Raw genomic sequence first — 25,213 nt, forward strand, 5'->3', positions numbered from 1 at the left:
TCTCTCTACACGCACACACACTAAATAGATACATGTTAGTGAGGGGTGAATTCTCTCAGTAACTCTCTCAGCGTGGGGGTGAATACTCTGCATAGATCCTGCCACTGTGTGGTTGAATTCTCTATGCACATCTGTCAACAAGGGTCGAATTCGTCCTGCCTGCACATCTCTCTGCTGTCAGTCAGGTGACGGTATGTTTCAGGAACCCTCAATGCATTTGCTCCACGGTCAATCCCGTGTCTTCTTCTCTAAACAGCAGATATTTCATAACTTCTGGAGGTTTATGTTTGTCTTTGCTACGGAGGTGAAGCAGTCTTCACCTTTCTCCTCACCCTGCAGGGACCTGACGTTCTCAATGTCTGCACTACTGAGCCAAGGACATTTTATTCACACATACACATTTCTCTTGAACACATGACTGTTTAACCCTCATTTCTGCTGCAGGAGGGCATCACATTCTCTGTCTCTCCCTCCCGCAAGTTTTTGAATCACACCAGCACTCCCACATACCCTATCCCGTCTCAGGCCCACCCTGCAATCCCCTTGCCCCAATCTGTCTTGACCCCCCACCACCCATCCATTTCCCATACTCCTCTCCTAGTCCCCCTACCCTTACTGACTCCAGCCCCCCGCTCACATCGCACCTCTGCCCCATACGTCTCCGGAGCCTCCTGGTATCCCCTCCCACCATTCCGAATCCCCCAACCCGCCTCTGTCCTCTCCCTTCACTCTCTCCCCTTCTTTTTCCCTTCCAATCCCTGCCATCCTGGGTCCCCCTCTCTCCTCAGTCCCCTCCCCAGTGAAACCACATCATGATGCCTTCTCCATCACTTCCAACTCCCCTCCTCCCCATACCCCTCACCCTGTTCTCCCTCAGTTCCCTCTCCCACTTCACCCTGCCCCCTCCCCATACCCCTCACCGTCCTTCAGTTCCCTCCCCTCCCCCCAACCCCACCCTCTCCCCGTACCCCTCACCGTCCTTCAGTTACCTCCCCCAACCCCCCTCCCCATATACTCACCCTGTCCTCCTTCAGTTCCCTAAACCCCCTCTCCACCGCTCAACGTTCTCCTTCAGTTCCCTCACCCCCTTCTCCACCCCCTGTACCCCTCACCCTATCCTCCTTCAGTTCCCTCACCCCCTCTCTCTGCCCCCTCCCCGTATTCCTCACCTATCCTTGTTCCCTCCCCAATCCCCTCTCCACCTGTCCTCTTTCAGTTCCCTCATCCCCCCTCTCTCCACCCCTTCCCCGTCCTTCAGTTAACTCCCCCAACCCCCCTCTCTCCACCCCCTCCCCGTACCTCTCACCCTGTTCACATTCAGTTCCCTCTCCCCCCACCCTGTCCTCCTTCAGTTCCCTCCCCCTCTCCACCCCCTCCCTGTACTCCTCACTCTGTCCTCCTTCAGTTCCTCTCCCCCCCTCTCTCCACCCCCTCCCCGTATCCCTCACCCTGTCCTTCTTCATTTCCCCCTCTCTCCTCCCCCCCCGCCAAACTCCGGGCCTGTGGCCTAGCCGGCCGGTGCTCCTGCCGTGATCGGGTTGGGGCGCGGCCGGACCGTTCACCCCGGTCCTCTGCTCCACCCCCGGTCCCCCCCTCCCCCCGAACGCCCGCCAGCTCGCTCCGAACCCACCGCCGAAATAACAACAACAGAGCGGCCGGGCCGCACTCACCATGTCGCCGCAGCTTCGCACCACGTGACCCGCAAACCGCGGTCCTCCACTATCCCACAATGCCGCGGACGGCGCCCATCCCACGTGACCGCTACCGTCCGCCCGGCACACGTGATACGGAGGAGTTGCCTGACGAGGAGGTGGCGGTGGGGGCTTTCGGCGCACGTGACCGGGAGGGGCTACCCGACCGCGCTTGAACCACAATACCGAGCGCGCGGCATACGTCATGGCAAAGCGGGCTGGGGTTCCGTGCACGTTTCTGCTCCGTCATTTAGCACGTGCTATCACGTAGGGCACAAAGCCTTCCTGCCGATTGGTTAATCAGCCCCACGTGACGTCATTTGGCTCTCATGTGTCGTTAGTTTTTATCCTCAAGCCTGAAATTCACGAATATTAAAACAACGGTGGATAATACAAATAGATTTCGTATATTCCCGTCAGGTGCATGAAGGCTGGGCGTCATGAGGCGCCATATTGTTCAGGTCCGATAGATTTCAGTGGCGCCATGTCGTTAAGGTCAGGCTGTTTACAGTAAGGTAAGGCCGCTTTTAGTGGCCGCCATGTTATTAAGGTCAGACAGTTGCCAGTGGGCGCCATGTTTATAAGGTCGGACAGCTGTCAGTGGCCATGTTTGAAAGGTTTTTCCGTTTTCTCAAGAAACAGGCGGCCATGTTGGAAATCCAACATCTCACCTGGCTATTTCCCCCTTCTGGCAGATTGTAGTAGGAAGAGGTGACGTGAGACGGCCACCACGGTAATGGCAACAGTTGCGATCTTAGTGAGGAGATAGGGCGGCCATCTTGGTGAGGGGATTGGGGGGCCATCTTGGTGAGGGGATAAGGCGGCCATCGTGGTGAGGGAGAATAGGGCGGCCATCTTGGTGAGGGGATTGGGTAGTCATCTTGGAGAGGGTATAGGGCGGCCATCTTGGTGAGGGGATTGGGCGGGAAACGACAGTGGAGGGAAATTCAACGGAAAACTTTCCTCAGGTTCAGTATCGGGCCCCGGAGAGGGAGGAAGGAAGGGGGAGAGGGAAGCTTGAGGGGTCAGGAGGAGGAGGAGGACATGGGTGTGTGGGAGGGGGCGTTGAGGGGAGGGAGGGAGGGAGGGAGGGGTTCGAGGTTAGGAGAGGGTGGGTGGGATGTAGAGGCAAGGGTTTGGGGTTTGAACGTGAGGGAGGGGTTTGAAGGGGTGGGGGAAGGAGGGGTGAGTGGGAGGGAGGTTTGAGGAGGGGTGGGAGGGAGGTTTGAGGAGGGGTGGGAGGGAGGTTTGAGGAGGGGTGGGAGGGAGGTTTGAGGAGGGGTGGGAGGGAGGTTTGAGGAGGGGTGGGAGGGAGGTTTGAGGAGGGGTGGGAGGGAGGTTTGAGGAGGGGTGGGAGGGAGGTTTGAGGAGGGGTGGGAGGGAGGTTTGAGGAGGGGTGGGAGGGAGGTTTGAGGAGGGGTGGGAGGGAGGTTTGAGGAGGGGTGGGAGGGAGGTTTGAGGAGGGGTGGGAGGGAGGTTTGAGGAGGGGTGGGAGGGAGGTTTGAGGAGGGGTGGGAGGGGGGAGGAAGGTCTCTGCAGCCACACAGACTCCTGTTCCATCCATCACCGACCCGAGCTCCAGATCCGAACCTCCCAACACAACCAGGAAGCCCATGGCCCCCCCCCAAACCCCGTTTCCGAAATCTGGTTCCCGTGAGCTGGTCTCCAGCAGCCAAGGATGAGATCAGGACAACAGTGACCAACAACGTGAGATCTAAGGAGCAGAATGCTGAGTCCATCTGGGTCGAGATTAAGAATAGCACAGGGGGGAAAAAAATCACTGGTGGAGTTGTCTATCGCCTACCCAGCACAGTGGCACAGGCCATTAACCAACGGCTGCTGTAGTGGGGACTAACTTCCAAGTAGATTTGGAAAATCAAGAGCCTGGAGGATGCATCCGTTATAACTTCCTGGAGCAGCATATTAAGAAACCAACAGGGAGAATGCTATTTTAGATCTAGTCTTCTCCAATGAGAGGTAAAATTAACAATCTAGCATTCTCAACCTTTTTCTTTCCACTCACAGACCACTTAAAGCAATCCCTAGGCTATTGGAGCTTTGTGATTAGTAAGGGATTGCTTAAGGTGGTCTGTGAGTGGAGAATCACTGCTCTGGACCCAATTGTTACTGAAATATTTTGTTTGAGAAAAATGGTTATTGGCCCATTTCCTTTGGAGTTACGAAACAGTGCATATAATGAGTCAATGAGGGATGATTAAAACAGTAGTTTTCACCTTAAGCAAATCACAGTGCACCGATGGCACAGGGAATACTTAAAGTGGTATGTGGGTGGAAAGAAAACAGTTGAGAACCTCTGGTCTAGTAGTTAGGGACCCTCTTGGAAAGAGCGATCATAGTATGACTGAATTTCTCACACAGATGGAGGGTGCAATAGTTAGATCTAAAATGAGTGTATTCTGCTTGAACAGGGGAGACTACAGCAGGATGAGGGAGGAATTGGCCAGCATGGACTGGGAGCACAGGTGGTTGGCAGAACAGTGGAAGATGTTCAGAGATTTTTCAGTGCCCAATGAAAATATTGTCCCGTTAAAAATAAGAGAGGGAAAGAGCCAGCCTTGATTAACCAAGGAAATAGAGGAAAGTATAAAATTAAGAGCTCATCTGTGCAAAGTCACCAAAAGTAATGGGAAATTGAAGAATTGGGAAAACTTTAAAAGGCAACAAAGTTTGACTAAACAGGAAATAAGGAAAGGGAAGAAGGATTCTGAAGGTAAATTAGCACAAAATATAAAAGATAGCAAAAACATTTTCTAAATATATAAAACAGAAGAGGGTGGTGAGAGTCAACGTAGAAGATGAGAAAGGGAGACTGATATTGAGTAATGAGGAAATGGCCGAGGCATTGAACAGATATTGTGTGTCTGTCATCATGGTGGAAGACACGCCCAGCATGTCGAAGAGTTGAGATAGGGAGGTGAGGGGCCTCGATAAAATAATTGTTACAGAAGAGATAGTGATGAGCAAACTAATGGGACTGAAAGCGGACAAATCCCCTGGTCCTGATGGGATACATCCCAGGGTGCTGATGGAAATGGTGGGAGTTATAGCCGATGCAGTCATTTACTAGAATTCTCCGGATTCTGGGCAGGTCCTAGCAGATTGCCACGCAACTTTTTGTAAAAGGATGCAGGCAGAGGCCAGGTAACTATTGGCTAGTTGGCTTAATGTCTGTAGTCGAGAAACTGCTTGAAGAGTGAAATAGCGAGACATTTAGAATGAAGAGGTTTCCATCAGGCAGATGCAACATGGATTCAGAAAGGACAGGTGTTGTAGGGATATAGATGCGGTAGACAGAGGGGAATAGGTTGCTGTTGTACATTTGGATTTCCAGAAGGTGCCACATCAAGATACAGATGAATGAATCGGGGAAGTCTATTGGTGTGGATTGAGGATTGGTGAACTGACAGAAGACAGAGAGTTGGGATAAATGGGTGTTTTTCTGATTGGCAGACAGTGGGAAGTGGGGGGCCGCAGGGATTGGTGCTGGGCCCGCAGCTGTTCACCATTTACATCAATGATTTGGAAGGGGGAACAGAGGGTTGTGTAGCCAAATTTGTGGATGATACTAAATTGAGTGGAAAAGCAAATTGTACAGAGGCATGGAGAGACTGCAGAAGGATTTAGTTACGTTAGGAAAGCAGGCAAACATCTGGGAGATGGAGTACAGTGTTAGTAAATGTGAGGTCATTCACTTTGGTAGGAAAAATAGAAGAGCAGATTATTATTTAATTGCAGCCTGCTGTTGTGCAGAAGGACTTGGGAGGGCAGGTGTCTGAATCACACAGAGTTGCAAGTACAACAGGACATTAAGAAGGCAAATGGAATGTTGGCATCACTGGAGGAATTGCAGGGAGGTCCTGCTGCAACTATACCAGGTTCTGGTGAGGCTGCACCTAGAGAACTGGGTGCAGTTCTGGTCTCCAGACTTGAGGATCGACTGGCCTTGGTTGATCCCAGAGATGAGGGGGGGGTCGACTTGTGAGGAGAGACTCAATTGCCTGGAATTATCTTCACTTAAATTCAGAAGAATGAGAGGAGATCTTATTGAAACATTTAAAATGATGAAAGGGATCGGTAAGATAGAGGCAGGAAAATTGTTTTCACTGGTGGATGAGACCAGAACCAGGGGACACGGCCTCAAGATTCAGGGGAGTAGGATGGAGAGGTTTTTCCCAGAGAGGAGTGAATCTGTGGAATTCTCTGCGCAGGGAAGCGGTTGAGGCAACTTCATAAAACATAGTTAAGGTTCAGTTAAGATAGATTTTGACATTTAAAAAAGAATGAAGGGATATGGGGAAAAGGCAGGTGGGTGGAGTTGAGACAATGACCAGATCAGCCATGATCTTAGTGAATGGTGGAGCAGGTTTGATGGGCCGGATGGCCGATTCCTGGACCTATTATATTCTTATGACTGCATGTCACCTGCAGCCTGTGTGGGTCCTTGAGCCCTTTGCCGGTCGCCTTCCCTGTAGGGTTGTCTCTTCTGCTTCTCCTCAGATGGGAGGGGAGGGGGTGTTCTCCCCACTCGCATCTTGGCCGCAGACCCCTAAAACCACCATCAGCTCGTTAACAGGCCCCTTAAAGCTGCACAGAGCTGTGAACCCTGTGCCTCTGCTCCTCACTCCCCCTAGGTCTACAGTTGCCGTTACAGCAGTGCCATTTTACGTCTTCCCGGGCTGCCTGTTGGACCACCACCTCACCACCCCATGCTACCACTCTCTGTATTGGACCAGCACAGTTAGTGTAGTGGTCAGAGCAGCTCCTTTACCGCGCCAGCGATCGCGACCAGGGTTCAATTCCTGCACTGTCTCCCTGTCTGCGTGGGTTTTCCCTAGGTGCTCCAGTTTCCTCCAACCATTCAAAATGTAGAGAGGGTTGTAGGTTAATGGAGTGGAACTTGGGTGACATGAGCTTGTAGACTCAAATGGGCTGCATAAATTAAAAAATCTTACATTTGATGCCTCTCTCCCCCTCTCACTCTCCCCCTCACTCTCCTGCCCCCTCCCCCTCACTCTCCTGCCCCCTCTCCCTCCCTTCCCCATCTCTCTCCTCCACCTCCCTCTTATCCTCCTCTCTCTCCCTCCCCCCACTCTCCTGCCCCTTCTCCCCAAATGTGATGTACAGCTGCACAGGTGTGGACCCATCACTGATGCCCCCCTGCTGGTGCCCAGGGCCCTGAAGGGGTGTTCTGCCCTGGCCATGGGAGAGCCCAGGCTGGCCCACACCCTTCTGCCCACCCCCGCCTTCTACAAGCAGGCTGAGCAGTCGTTCTCCCTGCGGCGGAAAAGTGGAGTGCCATCTCAGAGCTCCACCCCCCGGCCCCCTGCCAAGAGCTTGCTGCCCATCAGCCGTGTATTCGGCAGGAGGGACCTTGGGACCAGGAGCCGGCCCCGCAGCGTCGGCAGGTCAGAGCCGGGAGGCTGGCCTGACGGCCTCAGCCCCGGAGGTTACGACGAGACCAAAGGGCTGCTCTACTTTGAGCAGTGCTTTGAGGTGGTCAGCTGGCTGGGACGGGGCTCCTTCGGAGAGGTCTTCAAGGTGGGTGATGTCCCTTCCCTGATGGGGGAGAGAGGGGGGCGGGGGACGAGGGAGGGGAGAAGAGAGTGAAGGGAAAAGAGAAGGAGGGGAGAAGGAGAAGCGAGGGAGGGGAGGGGGAGAAGAGAGGGAGGGGAGGGAGAGAAGAGGGAGGAGGAGGGCATGCGAGGAGGGAGGAGAGAAGAGGGAGGGGAGTGGGAGGATGGTAGAGAGGCAGAAGGTAGAGAACGAGAGGGGGGAGAGGAGGGGGTGGAGAGGATGGAGAGAGGGGCAGAAAGCTGAGGACTGGCTGACCTGCGTGGTGGGCCTGTTCTCTATTTTTGTGGGTGCAGTTGAACTGTGAATATCTCCCTTTGATCCCCCCACCCACCCCCAAGGTCCGCTGGCAGAGGGACGGGAAGCTGTATGCAGTGAAGCGATCGGTGCAGCCATTCCGGGGCGAGGCGGACCGCTGGCGGAGACTGGCTGAGGCCCGGCGACACGAGGAACTTGGCCCCCACCCCAACCTTGTGGGCTTCGTGCAGGCGTGGGAGGAGGGGGGCCGGCTCTACATCCAGGCGGAGTTGTGCGCCAGGAGCCTGCAGGAGGAGGTGGCAGCCAGGGGCTCCCCGCTGCCTGAGGCCCAGGTCTGGCACTGCCTGTCCGACCTGCTGGCTGGCCTGGGGCACCTGCATGGCCGGGGTCTGGCTCACCTGGATGTGAAGCCAGCTAATGTGTTCCGCTCCGGCCCCCGCTGGAAGCTGGGCGACTTTGGCCTGCTGCTGGAGGTGAGTGGCAGAGCGGAGGCGGCCAGCGAGGCCCAGGAGGGGGACCCCAGGTACATGGCCCCTGAGCTGCTGGATGGTGTGTACGGTACGGCGGCCGATGTGTTCAGGTGGGTGTTCCCTAACACCCCTTCCTACCCATTCCCCACCGTCCCCTCTCCCCATCCCTTACCACTGCCTGTTCTCCCATTCCTCCCCCATCTGTTCCCCATCCCCTCCTCCCCTCTGTTCCCCATCTCCTCCTCCCATCCGTTCCCCGTCCCCTCCTCTCATCCGTTCCCTGTCCCCTCCTCCCATCCATTCCCCATCCCCTCCTCCCATCCGTTCCGCTTCCCCTCGTTCCCCTGTCTCCCCCATCAGTTCCCGTCCTCTCACCCCATCTTTTTCCCCATCCCCAACCCCCATCTGTTTCCCTGTTCCCTCCTCCTCTCCGTTTCCCCATACCCTCCTCCTGTCTGTTCCCATCCCCTCCTCCCGTCCGTTCCTGTCCCTTCCTCCGACTGTTGCACTGTCCCCTCCTCCCAACTGTTTCCTCATCTCCTCCTCTGTCTGTTTCCCTGTCCCCTTCTCCTGTCTGTTTCCCTGTCCCCTCCTCCCATCCATTCCCCATCCCCTTGTTCCCCTGTCTCCCCATCAGCTCCCGTCCTCTCACCCCATCTTTTTCCCCATCCCCTCCTCCTATCTGTTTCCCCGTCCACTCTCCCGTCTGTTCCTAACCCCTCCTCCAACTGTTGCACCATCCCCTCCCTGTCTGTTTCCCTGTCCCCTCCTCCCATCCGTTCCTGTCCCCACCCCCTGTCCGTTTCCTGTCCCCTCCTTCAACTGTTGCACCGCCCATTCCTTGTCTGTTTCCCTGTCCCCTCTTCCCGACTGTTTCCCTGTCCCCCCCGTCTGTTTCTATGTCCCCTTCCCCTGTCAGTTTCCCTGTCCCCTCCCCTGTCTGTTTCCCTGTCCCCTTCTCCTGTTTCCCTGTTCCCTCCTCCCATCGCTTTCCCCCGTCCGTTCCCGTCTCCTCCTCCCGACTGTCTCCCTGTCCACTTCCCCCGTCTGTTCCTAACCCCTCCTCCAACTGTTGCACCATCCCCTCCCTGTCTGTTTCCCTGTCCCCTCCTCCCATCCGTTCCTGTCCCCACCCCCTGTCTGTTTCCCCGTCCCCTCCCCCCGTCCGTTCCTGTCCCCTCCTTCAACTGTTGCACCGCCCATTCCTTGTCTGTTTCCCTGTCCCCTCTTCCCGACTGTTTCCCTGTCCCCCCCCGGCTGTTTCTATGTCCCCTCCCCTCTCTGTTTCCCTGTCCCCTTCTCCTATCTGTTTTCCCCATCTCCTCCTCCTGTCTGTTTCCCTGTCCTCTCCTCCCATCTGTTCCCATCCCCTCCCCCCGTCCGTTCCTGTCCCCTCCTCCAACTGTTGCACCGCCCATTCCCCGTCCCCTCCCCCGTCCGTTCCTGTCCCCTCCTCCAACTGTTTCCCTGTCCTCTCCCCTGTCTGTTTCCCTGTCCTCTCCCCTGTCTGTTTCCCTGTCCCCTTCTCCTGTTTCCCTGTTCCATCCTCCTATCCCTTTCCCCCGTCCGTTCCCATCTCCTCCTCCCGACTGTTTCCCCATCCCCTCCCCCCATCCGTTCCCGTCCCCTCCCCCTGCGTTTCACCGTCTTCTCCCCCTGTCTGTTTCCCTGTCCCCACCGTTCTTGTCCCCTCCTCCGACTTGCACCATCTGTTTCCCCGACCCCTCCTGTCTGTTCCTGTCCCCTCCTCCGACTTGCACCGTCCATTCCCCGTCCCCTCCTCCCAACTGTTTCCCCGTCCCCTCCTCCCAACTGTTTCCCCGTCCCCTCCTCCCAACTGTTTCCCCGTCCCCTCCTCCCAACTGTTTCCCCGTCCCCTCCTCCCAACTGTTTCCCCGTCCCCTCCTCCCAACTGTTTCCCCGTCCCCTCCTCCCAACTGTTTCCCCGTCCCCTCCTCCCAACTGTTTCACTGTCCCCTCCCCTGTCTTTCCCTGTCCCTTCCTCCCATCTGTTCCCATCCCTTTCCCCCGTCCCCAACCCCCGTCTGTTTCCCTGTTCCCTCCTCCTCTCCGTTTCCCTATACCCTCCTTCCGTCTGTTCTCACCCCCTCCCCTTCTATTTCCCCATCCCCTCCTCCCGTCCGTTCTTGTCCCTTCCTCCGACTGTTGCACTGTCTCCTCCTCCCAATTGTTTCCTCACCCCCCTCCTCTGTCTGCTTCCGTGTCCCCTCCTCCTCTGTCTGCTTCCGTGTCCCCTCCTCCTCTCTGCTTCCCTGTCCATTCCTGTCCCCTCCTCCCGTCCGTTCCTGTTCCCTCCTCCAACTGTTGCACCGTCCGTTCCCTCTGTGTTTCTCTTTCCCCTCCTCCCAATTGTTTCCCTGTCCCCCGTCTGTTTCCCCGTCCCCTCCTCCCGTCCGTCCCGGCCTTTTTCCCCCTACTGTTGCACTTGTCTGAACAGGGTGAGTGGGTGTGGTGGATCCTGCAGTGGGTTGGTGTTCAATCCTCTCCTTCCCCACAGTTTGGGAATGACGATCCTGGAGATCTGTTGCAACCTGGAGCTCCCTCAGAGTGGAGAGGGGTGGCAGAAACTGCGACAGGGGTACCTACCCTCACAATTTGTCTCAGGTAAGGGAGGGATGGCTCAGTGTCTCTGATCCTAACTCCCAGCTTGTCCCTTCAGGGTGGGAGTGTGTCTCACTACCTCCCCCCGTTACTAAACCTCTAACCCCACCTCGCTAACCTTCCTCTCACTAGCCCCCCCCCCCCCCCCCCGTGGCTTCCCCCACTCTGTTGCGCTCCCCCCTTCTTTGTTGCTACCCCTCGATATCCCTCTGTGTGATCCCTCCCCTCTGTATTCCCCAGGCCTATCGCTGGACCTACTGGAGGTTCTCCGGGCGATGCTCAATCCCGACTGCTGGAGGCGCCCATCGGTGAAGTCATTATTGTCCCTGCCGGCACTTCAACGGGCTGAGCGGTGGCGGCAGGGCGGAGAGGTGGTCTGCACTGGAATGGGCTGGGGACTGTGGATGGGACAGGTGAGAGGGCGGCTCTCCTCCCCCAGTACCCCCTTCCCACATCCCCCATTCCTCGTCTTCCCTTTCCCTATTCCCCATCTCCCCTTCCCCCATTCCTATCTCCCCTACCTCAGCTCCCCGTCTTCCCCACATTCCCCATCTCCCTTATCCCATCCCCACATTGCCTGTTCTCTGTCTCCCTTCCCCACGTTGCCCATTCCCCACTCCCCTTCCCCAACATTCCCTGTCTCCCTTTCCCCCACATTCCCTGTCTCCCTGTTTCCATTCCCCACATCCATCTGTTCCATCTCCCCTTCCCATCTCTCCTTCCTCCACTCCGTCTCCCCCTCCCCCTGTTCTGACTCCCCTCCACCCATATTTCGTTGGTTGATGGTGTTGTTACTGATCAGATGATCTCTCTTATTCCCTCAACCTCTGCCCACCCCCATCAATCTTCCCCTCCCCAATGACCTTCTCCTACCCTTCGATCTCCCTCTCCCCATCGATCTCCCCCTCCACATTACCTCCCTCCTGTCTTCTTTCGATCCCCACCTCCTCCTGCCCCACCCTTTCACATTCCACCCCCTTATCCCATTTCCTCACCCACCTCTCCACTCTACCTGCCTGGACCACAGATCCTACTCTCCCTCATCTCCCTCCTCTGGAGCTCCCTGAAAAATCTGCTGGTTAATCGACCACCACCTCCTCCTGCATCGCCCCCTCCTTCTGCCATCAGTGACTCCACTCTCTACAGTGACTGGGAGGACAGCAGTTTCGGGGAAGATGTGTTCCACATCCCACATAGGAACATCCCGTCCAAGACTCTCAACCTCAAGGGGAAGGATCCCGGGGAATTCAGCTTTCTCTCTGGAAAGTAAGTGACGGCGTTTAGAGGGGACTTCACTCTGTGTCCCTCCCTGGGAGTGTGTGATGGGATGGGGGAGAGGGAGCTTCACTCTGTGTCCCACCCCGGGACTGTGTGATGGGACGGGGGAGAGGGAGCTTCACTCTGTGTCCCACCCTGGGAGTGTGTGGGGAGAGGGAGATTCACTCTGTGTCATGTTTTTCTTGAATAACTATTGCTTTCTGTTGACAGTGTCAGCCGATTTTCGATCGGGAGCACATCGACTCCACAAACCCACAGTGACTGTTCTGATGTCCGAAGGTGTGTTTTGTGTGGGAACATTTCCACTTTATGGGTTACAAGCTGGGATTGAATCTGGTTGGGTTGGGGCTTTAATGATTGGGAAAAAAGTTATGCAATCTGACTTTCTCCCCACCTCTCTCTCCCCCTATCTCTCCCCTAACACTTCTCTTCCCCCCACCTATCTCCCATCTCTCCCTGCTCTTCTCCCTTCTTCCTCCTCCCTCTCCTTCTCTAACCCCCCCTCTCTTTCCACCCCCTCTCACCCCCCACCGCCACAGGTCTCCCCAGACCCCCCTGCATTTTCCCAGCCAGCATGGCCAGCATTCCCCAGCCCTCTCCGAGGAGGACGGCGTTCCGGGTGGACGGGGAGGCTTTGAACCCCGTAACCTGCTCAGTCTCTTTGATCAGTCACTGGAGTGTGGCTGAGGGTAGCTCCCTCAGCCCAAGGAGGGTTGGGAACTCCTCGCTTCCTCACCTGCCCTCACTCATCGCTCACCACCAGGGAGCCACACTGCCTGCTGATCTGCTGACCTTCCACCACTGGGAGGGTGCCCTGATCCAGAGTACAATCTATGCAGCACTGCCAACTTCCAACCACTGGGGGTGCCCCAATCTGGAATGCAATCTACGCTGCCTGCTGTACTGCTGACCTCCATCCACAGGGGGTGCACTGATCCAGAGTACAATCTATGCTGCACTGCCAACTTTCAACCACTGGGAACGCCCCGATCCAGAATGCTATCTACTCTACCTGCTGCACTGCTGACCTCCATCCACTGGGGGTACACTGATCCAGAGTACAATCTTGCTGTACTTCCAAATTCCAACCACTGGGAGCGCCCCTATCTGGAATGCAATCTATGCTGTACTGCTGACCTTCTTCCACTGGGGGCACCAGCTCTGGAGGTGATCTACAATTGCTGCTCCCCAGAATCTCCCAGCACTGGGGGAGGTGGGTCCTCTGGATCAGGAGTGCGATCACCAACTGCTGCACTGCTGACCTCCAACCACTGGGGGTGCTCCAATCGGGAGTGTGATCTACAACTGCTGTCCACTCCCCCCAGTACCTCCCAGCACTGGTGAGCACCAGGTCCAGCATGGACCTCCCATGTAGTGAGGTGAGGGCTGGACCTTGGATGTGGATGGGGTGGGGGGAGTGGAGTGTGAAGGAATGTACCACTGTGGAGGTGATGGCTGTACCATGGCAGAGCGGGACAAGGGAAACAAGGATGGTGCCATTTCTGACGGAGTGGCCATGGTGATTGGGTTGAGCAGAAGGTACCAATGGTGAATTGAGAGTGGCCAGAGTGGTGTGGGTTGTACCATTCATCATGAAGGTGGCCGGGGGGGTGGGGGGGGGGGGGGGGGGGGGGGGGGTGAGGTGGGAATGGAGGGAGGGGGGACAAAGTGGAATGTGGGGTTAAGACCATTGTCGGGAGGATTGTGGATCACACCACTGCTGTGGCAAGGGGTTCAGTTCATGGCTGGGAGATGTGGAAGAGGCCATATTCGTTGGTTGAGCTTGAACCATAGGCTGAAGTGGAAATTAGTGTCCCTCCCCCACCATCTCCCACTCCCATGCGCTCTCTCTTCCCTCCCGTTCACCTCACCGTGACTCAACTAAGGTTGGTGAGCTGATCCCTTGAATCTACTCTATTTCTGTAAATACTTGTACAATTAAATTTCAGTTCTATCTTATGGACTTTGTCTCTGGCCATGGGGAATGATGACGTGGAGATTCCTCTGTGGTTCACTGTCGGTCCCCATACACCGAGATCCCTATTGTACATCACTCCCCACCATTCACCGTGTTAGTCCCCGTACCCCGAGGTCTCTCTGTTCTACATCACTCCCCACCATTCACCGTGTCGATCCCTGTACCCTGAGATTTCTCTGTTCTACAATACTTCCCACCATTCACCTGTCGGTCCCCGTACCCCAAGGTCTCTCGGTTCTACAACACTCCCCAGCGTTCACGATGTCGGTCCCTGTACCCCAAGGTCTCTGTTCTACAACACTCCCCACCGTTCAGCATTTCAGACCCCGTACCCCGAGGTCTCTCTGTTTTACATTTCTCCCCACCGTTCACTGTGTCGGTCCCCATACCCTGAGGTCACTCTTATACAACACACCCCACCGTTCATGATCGATTCCCGTACCCCAAGGTCTCTGTTCTATCACACGCCCCAATGTTTACCGTGTCGCTCCCTGTACCCCGAGGTCTCTTCTACAACACTCTCTACCTTTCACCGTGTCAGTTCCCAAACCCAGAGTTCTCTGTTCCTTAACACCCCACCGTTCACCATGTCGGTCCCCGTACCCCGAGGCCCCTCTGTTCTATATTACACCCCACCGTTCACCGTGTCGGTCCCCGTACCCTGAGGTGTCTCTGTTCTACAACACTCCCCACTGTTCACCTTGTCGCTCCCTGTACCCCGAGGTCTCTGTTCTACAACACTCCCCACCGTTCACCGTGTTGCTCCCTGTACCCCAAGGTCTCTGTTCTACAACACTCCCCACCGTTCACCTTGTCGCTCCCTGTACCCCGAGGTCTCTGTTCTACAACACTCCCCACCGTTCACCTTGTCGCTCCCTGTACCCCGAGGTCTCTGTTCTACAACACTCCCCACCGTTCACCATGTCGGTCCTCCTTTCGCCCCAACATTGACAACAGTGACCCTGGGTGCACTGGTATACTCTTGATGCTACCTGGTTGCCCCACAGCCTCCAACCCTTCAGAGAAAGCCCCAAGTTTTTACGAGGTGAAATGTTTTGGGGGAACATTTGGTGTAACGTTATCATCCCAGGGAGTGGTGGGGTGTGGAACGAGCTGCCAGCTGAAGTGTGGAATGCTGGCTCAATTGTTACCAAATTTGATACATGGGGTGGCTGTGGAATGGTTGCGGGCCAGCGCCACGAGACTGAATGACCGTCTGGCACCAAGTGAAGGGCCTGTTTCTGTGCTGTCATGTTCCGTAGGACCCTCCTGCACCACCTTGTTGAGTCCTACACAAGGTCAAGTCTGGTAGCAAATATTCTCGTTTTATTTTGTTCTCAGCAGGTCAGATGTGGGGGAGGGTGGATGGATGGAGGGGAAAGAGTGGGATTCAGAGCATGTTTGGGAGTGGATGGAGTGAAGAAGCGAGAGTTTTGGGAGGAGGTTGAAGGAAGGTAAAGATGAGGGGTTGGGGGAAGGTTGGTGGTGCCTTGTTCCTCCCCCCAAAAATCCATTTATTGGTGTGGGGCACGTGAAGTAATGCAGTCAGGACCTGGGAAGGAGGTAGTGGGCATAGATCCCTCCCTCTCACCTTCAACTCACTTCCCAGGACATGAGGACAACCTGCAGGAAGGAGGAGTGAGGCAACAGCTCCTTAGGGTGGGTCAGAGAGTCTGTTCCATCTTGGTAAGGAGTCACTGGGAGGGTTGACAGGGGTTACATGATCCCTGGAGGGGGTTATGGGAACACCAATGTTCACTGGAGATGGGATTGTGTCACTGGGGATGGGTCAGGGTCACTGGGGATGGGACAGGGTCACTGGAGGTGGGACAGGATCACTGGGGATGGGATGGAGTCACTGGGGTTGGGACTGGGTCACTGGGGATGGGATGTGGGTCACAGTGGTTGGGACAGGGTCACTGTAGATGGAACGGCGTCTCGAGTTGGGACAGGATCACTGGGGGAAATGTGGGTTAGTGGGCATGCAAAATAGGTCTCTGGTGATGGGATGGGGTCACTGGCGGTGGGACAGGATCACTGGGGATGGGGTGTAGGATAGGACATGGGTCAATGGGGATGGGATGGAGTCACTGGAGATGGGATGTGGGTCACTGGGGAAAGAGTCATGGGGGGGAGATGGGGAAAACTGGGGACAGGATAGCGAGGCCCTGTGATCTAGGACATGTCCGCCAGAATGTTCCCGTACAGCTACAAGATGCTGGGTCACAGGGAAGCCCCAGGGCCAGGGCAGCGAGGCCCTGTGATCCAGGACAGGTCCTCCAGAACGCCCCAGTGCAGCTGCAGGATGCTGGCCACCATGAGGACGTGCATGATCTGGTGACTGTTGCAACAGTAGTCGAAGGCCCCGGGCAGCCAGCGCTCTGGGACCCGCACGATGTTGATGAAGCCGCCCGCCGCCGCCAGCCCTTCCATCAGCACGTAGCGGCGCAGTGCACCTGGACTCCCTGCCCCCAGCCGCAGCCAGCGCAGCAGCAGGAGTGCCCCACGGAAGCACGCCTGCCACGAGAAGGCCCGCAGCCGCCGCACATTGCTGCCGGCGCTCAAGGCACAGTACATGGCGTAGGAGGAGAGCACAGCGTAGGAGAACAGGGCCAGGGTCCGTAGCAGGGGCTGGCACAGCAACGTACAGTAGATGATGGGCAGAGCACCTGTAGTGGCAGGTGTGAGAGGCAGAGAAGGGTGAGGTAGAAAGGGGGGGAATGGGTGTGGAGGGAGGGAGGAGGTAGGGGAGTGAGTTGGCCAGGAAGTAATGGGGAGAGGATTAAAGGGAGGTTGGTGGTGGAGGGAACAGAAAGGGGGAGAGAGGGGAGCAACAAAATAGCGATCGTGAGAGGATTAAACAAGCCCCCATGCTTTCACTGCCACAGTGGTCTGTCCCATCAAGCTGTGGGGAGAGGGAATGGGAATGTCCTATCAGGCTGTGGTAAGAGGGAACGGGAATGTCACATACAGCTGTGGGGAGAAGGAACGGGAGGGACTCATCCAGCTGTGGGGAGAGGGAACAGAAGGGTCCCATCCAGCTCTGGGGAGACAGGACAGAAGGTCCCATTCAGCTGTGGGGAGAGGGAATGGGAGGATCCTATCCAGCTGTGGGCAGAGTGAAGGGGAATGTCCCATCCATCTGTGGGGATAGGGAATGGGAATGTCCCACCAAACTGGGAATAGGGAACAGAAATGTCCCATCCAGCGACAGGACGGAAGGTCCCATCCAGCTGTGGGGAGACTGGAGGGAAGGGTCCCATTCAGCTGTGGGGAGAGGGAATGGGAGGATCCCATCCAGCTGTGGGGAGAGTGAAGGGGAATGTCCCATCCAGCTGTGGGGATAGAGAATGGGAATGTCCACCAAGCTGTGGGGATAGGGAATGGAAATGTCCCATCCAGCTGTGGGGATAGGGAACGGAAATGTCCCATCCAGCTGTGGGGAGATGGAACGGGAGAGTCCCATCCAGATGTGGGGAGAGGGAATGGGTGGGTCCCATCCAGCTGTGGGGGAGGGTGTAATCCAGCCGTGGTGATTATGAACAGAAAAGTCCCATCCATCTGTAGGGAGGGTGAACGGGAGGGTCTCATCAAGCTGTGGGGAGAGGGAACGGGAAGGTCCCATCCAACTGTGGGGAGAGGGAACGGGAGGCTCATACAGCTGTGTGGAGAGGGAACGGGAGGGTCTCATTCAGCTGTGGGGAGCGGGAACGGGAGTGTCCCGTCCAGCTGTGGTGAGTGGGAGGTTCCCATCCAGCTGTGGTGAGTGGGAACGGGAGGGACCCATCCAGCTTTGGGGAGATGGAACAGGAATGTCCCATCAAGCTGTGGGGAGAGGGAACGGGAATGTCCCATCTAGCTGTGCGGGTGGTGAGCGGACCTTCCTATCCAGCTGTGCCATGCCCCGGGACTTACCGAGCGTATTGACCAGGCACACCCCACACATGTCAAGGGTGAGGAGTGTACGGTAGATGGCGACACCGCCCTCATGGTTCATGAAGAGATGGTAGAGCACGCTGCCCAGCTGGGGTGAGACGCAGGCCAGGTAATGAGCTACAGCCAGCCAGGGCTCGCTCAGCTGGGACCAGGGGATGACCAGGGGCAGCAGGAAGAGGAAGCAGAGCAGAGGGATCCCTGTGGGAGGGGATAGATGTGTTAGACAAAGGTCCTGTCCCTCCGTCCCCATATCCACACCCCACTCCCGTCTCCACTCCCTGTTCCCTGTACCATCTCCACACCCCATTCCAGTTCCCACTCACTGACCCCATTCCCATCCCCACTCCCTGTCCCATCCCCACTCCACCCCTCCACTCCGTGGTCCTGTCACCAACTGCATGTCCCCGTCACACATGTCCCCGTCCCCACTCCACCTCCCCGTCCCCATCCCTGCTTCTGACCACACAGAGGGGGTCCCAACCCCAGAGGGGTCCTGTCCCCACACAGAGGGGATGGTAAGAGATGGGCTGCGAGAAAATGGGAGAGGAGGGCTAGATAGGGCTGAGAGGAGGGAGGAGCATAGGCCAGCAGTAGGGGGGTGGGAGGGTTGAAGGGAAATAGCTGTGATGGGTGGAGGGGGAGCCTGTGGGAAACTGGAGGAGAGAGGACAGGGAGAGAGATCGGTAGAGGGGGTTTAATGGAAACCTGACAGGTCAATGTTAATGCCATCTGGATGGAGTGTTTGGGGAGACGATAATGATGTTTTATTACACAGAGAGCAGTGGGTGCCTGGAATGCTTTGCTGCGGTGGTGATGGAGGCTGGTACAATTGGGACTTTCAAAAATCTTAAATAGGCACGTGGATGTCAGAATAATGAATATAAACAGTACTGAGGAGAGCGGTAGAACAGAGGGATCTGGGAATACAGGTAATTCCCTGAAAGTGGTGTTACAGGCAGACAGGGCTGTAAAGAGCGCTCTTGGCACACAAGTCGAAGTATGGAGTACAGAAGCATGTGGGTAAAGTTGTGAAAGTCATTGGTGAGGCCAAATTTGGAGCATTGTGTGTAGTTTTGGCCATCGAACTACAGGAAAGAGATCAATAAAACAGGAAGTGCAGAGAAGATTTACTAGGATGTTGCCTGGACTCCAGCAACTGAGTTACAAGGAAATTTTAAACAGGTTGGGACTTGATTCCCTGGAGTGGAGAATGATCGAGGTATTTAAAATAATGAGGGGACAGAGTAAATGTAGGTGAGGGTTGGTGAGACACAAACCAGAGGACATGGGTAAAGGGTGAAAAGGGAAAAGTTTAGGGGAAATATGAAGGGGGTACTTCTTCACACACAGAGAGTGGATCATCAACGAAGTCGCGCCCAAAGATGCTGCTTAGCCCACACTGCTCAACTCGTTTTACATCAGCTCGTTGAATGGGGTCACAACAACAACCTTGAGCTCAACGTCAGCAAAACCAAGGAGATGATTATGGACATCAGGGAACACGACTCAGTCCCCATCGAGGGCTCAGTCGTGGAGAGGGTCAGAACGTTAATATAGGGATAGGGGCACGTAGGAGCAGTGTGGGTGGGACAGATGCATTGGTGGGAAGGGTATTGAGGGAGAAGGGCAGGTGGGTCCAGTGTGGGTGGGATGGATCTATGGTTAAGATGGGTTTAGAGGGATAGGGGCAGAAGGGATGAGTTTGGGAGGGACAGATCCATGGATTGGATGGGTTTAGAGGGATAGGGGAAAATGGGATCAATGTGCGTGGGACAGATCCATTGATATGATGGGTTTAGAGGGGTAGGGGCAGGTGGGACCAGTTTGTGTGGGACGGATCCATGGAAAGAATGGGTTAAGAGGGATGGGGCACGTAGGACCATTGTGAGTGGGACGGATATATGGTTAGGATGTGTTTAGAGGGATTGGGCCATGTGGGACTAGTGTGGGTGGGACGGATCCATGGAGAGTACAGGTTTAGATCGATAGGGGCAGGTAGGACCAGTTTGTGTGGGACGGATCCATGGAAAGAATGGGTTAAGAGGGATGGGGCACGTAGGACCAGTGTGGGTGGGATGGATATATGGTTAGGATGTGTTTAGAGGGATTGGGCCATGTGGGACTAGTGTGGGTGGGACGGATCCATGGAGAGTACAGGTTTAGATCGATAGGGGCAGGTAGGACCAGTGTGGGTGGGACGGATCCATGGATAGTACAGGTTTAGAGGGATAGGGGCAGGTGGGACTAGTGTGGGTGGGATGGATCCATGGATAGGATTCGTTTAGAGGGATAGGGGCACGTTGGACCAATGTGGCTGTAACAAATCCATGGATAAGATGGGTTTAGAGGGATAGGGGGAGATGGGACTTGTTTGGGTGGGACAGACCATGGATTGGATGGGTTTAGAGGATAGGGGCAGATGGGACCAATGTGGGTGGGACAGATCCATGGATAGGATGGGTTTAGAGAGACAAGGGCAGGTGTAGTGAGTGTGGGTGGGTCATTTTAGTCGGCATGGACACATTGGGCCTCAGGGCATGTTTCTAGGGTGTCTGACTATGTGACAAAAGCAAAGCAGCTGCAATGTGGGGTATGGTGGATGGGGGAGGGGGGATTATTTCACTTGGATGTTGAGTAATCCTCTCAGAGGCTCTGAACAGCACACAATCCCTCTGTGACATATGGACATGATGATCTCAGATCAGCTGCTGTCACCTCTATCGTGACCCTGCCCTACACAGAGATGGAGCTAGGAGGGTGCCAGGACCTGGAGTCAGCCTCACTACTCTCCCTTCCCCTACAAAGGTGTGATGCTGAGGGGTCCTCCACTGCTGGATTGGGGGGATGTGGGGGTGGGATTGGGGAGAGGGGAGAGAAGTGTAAGGGAGAGGTGGAGAGAGGAGGTGGTGGGAGAGGGAAGGAGAAAAAGAGGGGAATGGGGGGCAAAGGGCATAGAGAAGGAGGGGAGAGAGGGGGAAACTGAGAGGCAGGAAGAGGGTGGGGATGGGGAGAAACAGCAAGCAGAGGAGGAGAGAGAGTTAAGGGAGAGAGGGATGAAAGAGAGATGGTGAGAGGGATAGGCGAGAGGAGAGAGGTAAGGGAGAGGGGAGAGAAGGAGTAGAGGGGAAGGGGTGGAGAGAGGGGGAAGGGAGAGGGAGTAGAGAGAGGAAAAGATAGGTAGAGTAAAGGGGAGAGGGGGGCAAGTGGGAGAGATGGGGAGGAGAGAGGTGGGGAGATTTTCAATGTGAAGAAGAAGGGAAGGGTTGTGGGGAACAGATGGGGACGTGCATATGAATCCTCAGCTGGAATGTTTTCGGATGTCTCGATGGGACAAGTGATCCATTCCTTACCATCTCAAGCATAGTAACAACAGTCTCAGTTGAACAGGAAAGCGTGCAGTCACTGATTGCAGGTCAGGACACAAAGTGATGAATGGCTCAGGCCCGAAATGATTCCCTTTTCTTCCTCTGGATGCTGTAGGAATATTGAACCACACCACAAAAACAGGCCCTTCAGCCTTTCTAGTCTGTGCTGAACCAGTTTTTTGGCTAGTCCCACAGATCTGCACCCCATCCAGATTGCTCTCCCATCCATGTACCTGTCTAAATTCTTCTTGAATGTTAAAATTGAGCCTGCATTCATCAACACAGCTGGCAGGTTGCCCCGCACCCCCACCACTCTCTCTCTCTGTGAAGAAGTTACCCCTAATCTTCTCCCCTTTCACAACCCATGTCCTCTGTTTTGTATCTCAGTGAACCTCAGTGGAAAATGCTCTCTCATAATTTTAAATAACTTGATCAAATCTTCCCTCATTTTCTGAACTCCAGGAAATAAAGTCCTAACCTGTAACTCAGTTCCTGAAGACCGGGCAACATCCCAGTAAATCTCTGCCCTCTTTCTAACTTATTGATCTCTTTCCTGTAGTTTGGCGACCAGAACTGCACACAATTCTCCAAATTTGGCCTCACCAATGTCTTGTACAACTTCACGATAACATCCCAACTCCTGTACTCAATATTTTGATTTATGAAGGCCAATGTGCCAAGAGTTCTCTTTCCAGCCCTTTCCACCACTTTTGGGGAATTATATATCTGTTTTCCAAGATCCCTCTGTTCTACCGCACTCCTCAGTGCCAAGTACGTCCTGTCTTGGTTTGTCGTTCCAAACTGCAACACCTCACACTTGGCTGCATTAAATTCTATCTGCCGTTTCACAGCCCACTTTTCCAGTTGGTCCAGATCCCTCATGGGCACCAGTCTTCACTCCATTAAGGACATCATTAAGAGCCGGTGTCTTAAGATAGCCTCAAGGACAACCTCCACCACCAAGCCCTCTTCACGCTGCTACCATCAGGAAGGAGGTAACAGGAGCCTGAAGATGAACACCCAATGTTACAAGGACAGCTTCTTCCCCTCTGCCATCAGATTTCTGAACAGACAGCAAATGGCAGACACAACCTCCCTTTTTTCCTTGACTTTTGCACTATTTCTGTTTAAATAATGCATTTATGGAAATGTAATTTATAGCAATTTTTGCACCAGTAACGCACAATATTACTGCCGCCAAGCAACAAATTTTGTGACGTGCTCATGACAAAAAAAACCTCTGACATCTGTTTTAGACGAGCAGGGGAATGTTTAGGAGAGAGATGAACCTTTTTTTATACACAGGGGGCAGTGGGTGCCTTGAATGCATTGGCAATAATAGCTGGTATAGAACCCAGAACAGTATTGAACAATACAGGCCCTTTGGCCCACAATGTGGACCCAACATTTAGACCCAAATTCCTGGTCGTCTGCATTGTGATGATTTGTCCTAGAACCTCGGGTTGAGGCAATCACAGAGAAGGCTCGCCAGTGGCAAGGAGGCAGTGTTAATTTTTCAGGTGTCGGAGCTCACCAAGAACACTGCCCCACAAGGTGACAGAACCTCCCCGTGAGGTGCCCGGAGCCGCCCCGTGAAGAGCCCGGAACTGCCCCGTAAGGTGCTTTGAGTCACCCCATGAGGATCCTGGATGACACGGGAGGGGTCAAAAAACACGGGAAGGGGTCAGACAGGACTGGGAGGGGGTTAAACGGGTCAGGGAAGGGGTCAAATGGGTTGGGAAAGGGTCAGATGGGATGGGAGGGGGGTCAGATGACACAGGAGGGGTCAGAAAACATGGGGAAGGGTCAGACGGGATGGGAAGGATCAGATGGTGCAGGGAAGAATCAGACAGGACGGGGAGTGGACAGAATGGATGGGGAGAGTCAGGTCAAGGCAGGTTGTTGATTATCCTCTACACCTTGAAGAAAGCCTCAGGCCTGAAACCTCAGCCATATTATCTATATTTCCTCTGGATGTTGCAAGACCAGCTGAGTTCCTCCAGCATTTCCGTGTGTTTTTACTATAGTCATCTTGAAACCCTAGATCTCCCTCCTTGCCCCTCCCTCCCACAATATCCCAACCAATCCCATTACGGGGAGGGACAGGTCAGAAACTTTGCGTACATAACCCTAGCTCACCATGCGTGTAGATGTTGCCCAATTCGTTGTGCAGGTAGAAGAGGCTCCTCACGCATTCGCCCAGTGGCGAGATGGGCCGATATCCCGTCAGCACGTACTTGTTGAACTGCAAGTGAGGGGGGCTGTTGGCCCAATCCAGCAGGCGGGGGGCATTCAGGAAGACTACCCCCACCATGACCATTTGAGGGTGGATAGGTGGTGGAGGAGATGAGAAGAGGATCCCTGGGGTGGGATTGAGGTCCGCTCGCCCTGGTGCCGGCAGTAGGTGAAAGACGCAAGGAAGGTTGGTCAGATCTCTGAGTGACCGATGTGCTAGATGTCGGGATGTCAGGGGTTGCCACGGGATGAGGGTGCTCTTGGGTGCTCTCAGTCCCGGATGCTTGGGTTGGGGTTGGAGGTATCCAAGGAAGGTTCGATCTCTGGATGTCGTGGCTCCCAGGTGTCCAAATTCCAGATATCAGGACTTCTGGGTCCAAACGTCAAATGCCAGGGATTCTGGTGTACAAACTCAGAATGCCAGGACTTCTGGGTGTCCAAACTCTGGATGCTGGGGTTTACAGATGCTGGCGTTTATGAATGCTGGGATTCCAGATGCATGCTTTCAGATGCTGGAGTTCTGGATGCCAGGGTTTACGGATACCGGGGATCCAGATGCTAGGATACTGGAAGCTGGGATTCCAAATCCTGGGATTTTACAGATGCTGGGGTTTATGGATGCCAGAATTCCTGATACTGAGGTTAACTGATGCTGGGGCTCTGGACGCCGAGGATCCTGATGCTGGGGTTTACGGATACTGGGGTTCTTGATGTCTGAATGCCAGGCTTTTTAATGCCAGAAATTTAGATACTTTTTGGTTGGATGTCTGAATTCTGGATACCGGGGTTCTTGATGCTGGGATTCTGGATGCCGGAGTTTATGGATGCCGGGGTTCTTGATGCCAGGGTTTATAGATGCTGATTAGGATTCTGGGTGCCGGAGTTTATGGATGCCGGGGTTCTGGATGCCGGAGTTTATGGATGTCTGAATTCCGGATGCAGGGGCGGGGGGGTGGGGGTTCCAGATGCTGGTATTTATGGATGCCAGGATTCTGGATTTCCAGATGCTTGGGATCTGGATCCCAAGGTTTTCCGGATGCTGAGGTTATAGATGTCGGGTTTTCCGGATGCCGAGCTGGGTTCCAGATCTCAGGATTTTCCAGATACCGGGGTTTTCCGGATGCCGGGGTTCCAGATGCCGGGTTTTCCGGATGCCGACCGTGGTTCCGGATGCCGGGGGCTGCGTGCCCGCCGCTCTGTCGGGGAGGGGGCCAATGTCTCCGGGCGCCCGGCGGGCTCAGGGTTGGTGCCCCGCCGGCCCGCTCTCTCCCCCCATCCTCCCTCTATCGCCGGAGCCTGGCCGCCATTTCAACGGCCGCTCCGAGTCCAATTCCAACCGCCGGCGCGAGGAGACCAGCCCGACCCTCAGCAGCGGACCGGCCTGGCCGGCAGTGTGCAGGCGCACTGAGGCCCAGCCGGCAGCGTGCAGGCGCACTGCCCGCCTCGGCTGGCGGAGCGCAGGCGCACTGCCCTCCTCGCTCTCCATAGGAAAACCCCCTTGTCCACCTGTCAGACAAAAAGGTCCCGCCTCTTGCATCCGGACAAATGTCCCAGGCCAGTCTCGTCCTGTCAATCAACAAGCCAATATTTTAATTGAGTTTTAAATATGTGCTCATACATAGAATATAAATCCGACAAAGTAAATGTATTTTAACAAATAGCTGTAAACAACCCACGAGAGACTGGAACCTTTAACAATTTTTCCTTGAACTCATCCCCCTGCCTCCAGATTAAAGGAGCCACCATGGGTCCCCGCACCGGTCCCAGTTACGCCTGCCTGTCTGTGGG

General features: G+C 55.1%; 3 protein-coding genes across 8 annotated transcripts in view; 1 reads left to right on the forward strand and 2 right to left on the reverse strand.

Moving 5' to 3' along the window:
- Positions 1-23,390, reverse strand: part of elob (elongin B) — a 33,749-nt gene extending 10,359 nt beyond the window's left edge. Inside the window, exon 1 of one of the 2 annotated variants that reach the window (XM_069927119.1) lies at positions 23,330-23,390. In XM_069927119.1, coding sequence (XP_069783220.1) covers positions 23,330-23,332 — 3 coding nt within the window. In that variant the 5' untranslated portion in view covers positions 23,333-23,390. Of the gene's footprint in view, positions 1-1,670; positions 1,914-23,329 lie in introns of those variants that run through there. The other variant, XM_069927117.1, reaches the window with a different exon arrangement.
- pkmyt1 (protein kinase, membrane associated tyrosine/threonine 1) lies at positions 1,763-22,348 on the forward strand. Of its 5 annotated transcripts, none has more exons than XM_069927114.1 (8): positions 1,763-2,186; positions 6,837-7,250; positions 7,625-8,121; positions 10,530-10,636; positions 10,874-11,046; positions 11,661-11,899; positions 12,122-12,190; positions 12,451-13,518. In XM_069927114.1, the coding sequence occupies exons 2-8, from the start codon at positions 6,912-6,914 to the stop codon at positions 12,596-12,598; spliced, it is 1,572 nt and encodes a 523-aa protein (XP_069783215.1). In that variant the 5' UTR covers positions 1,763-2,186; positions 6,837-6,911; the 3' UTR covers positions 12,599-13,518. The 5 variants fall into 5 exon arrangements, with proteins under 5 accessions (XP_069783215.1, XP_069783214.1, XP_069783216.1 ...); XM_069927113.1 differs by lacking the exon at positions 1,763-2,186 and adding an exon at positions 2,305-2,424; XM_069927115.1 differs by lacking the exons at positions 1,763-2,186; positions 12,451-13,518 and adding exons at positions 2,558-2,659; positions 22,042-22,348.
- Positions 15,194-24,873, reverse strand: paqr4a (progestin and adipoQ receptor family member IVa). Its single transcript, XM_069927116.1, has 3 exons — positions 23,330-24,873; positions 17,805-18,023; positions 15,194-16,558 (listed from the first exon to the last, which is right to left on the reverse strand). Exons 1-3 carry the CDS (start codon positions 23,508-23,510, stop codon positions 16,113-16,115), a joined length of 846 nt encoding a protein of 281 aa, XP_069783217.1. The 5' UTR covers positions 23,511-24,873; the 3' UTR covers positions 15,194-16,112.
- Positions 24,874-25,213: the final 340 nt, after the last annotated feature.

The sequence above is a fragment of the Narcine bancroftii genome, chromosome 3, assembly GCF_036971445.1.
Source record: "Narcine bancroftii isolate sNarBan1 chromosome 3, sNarBan1.hap1, whole genome shotgun sequence".
Classification (NCBI taxonomy): Eukaryota; Metazoa; Chordata; class Chondrichthyes; order Torpediniformes; family Narcinidae; genus Narcine; species Narcine bancroftii.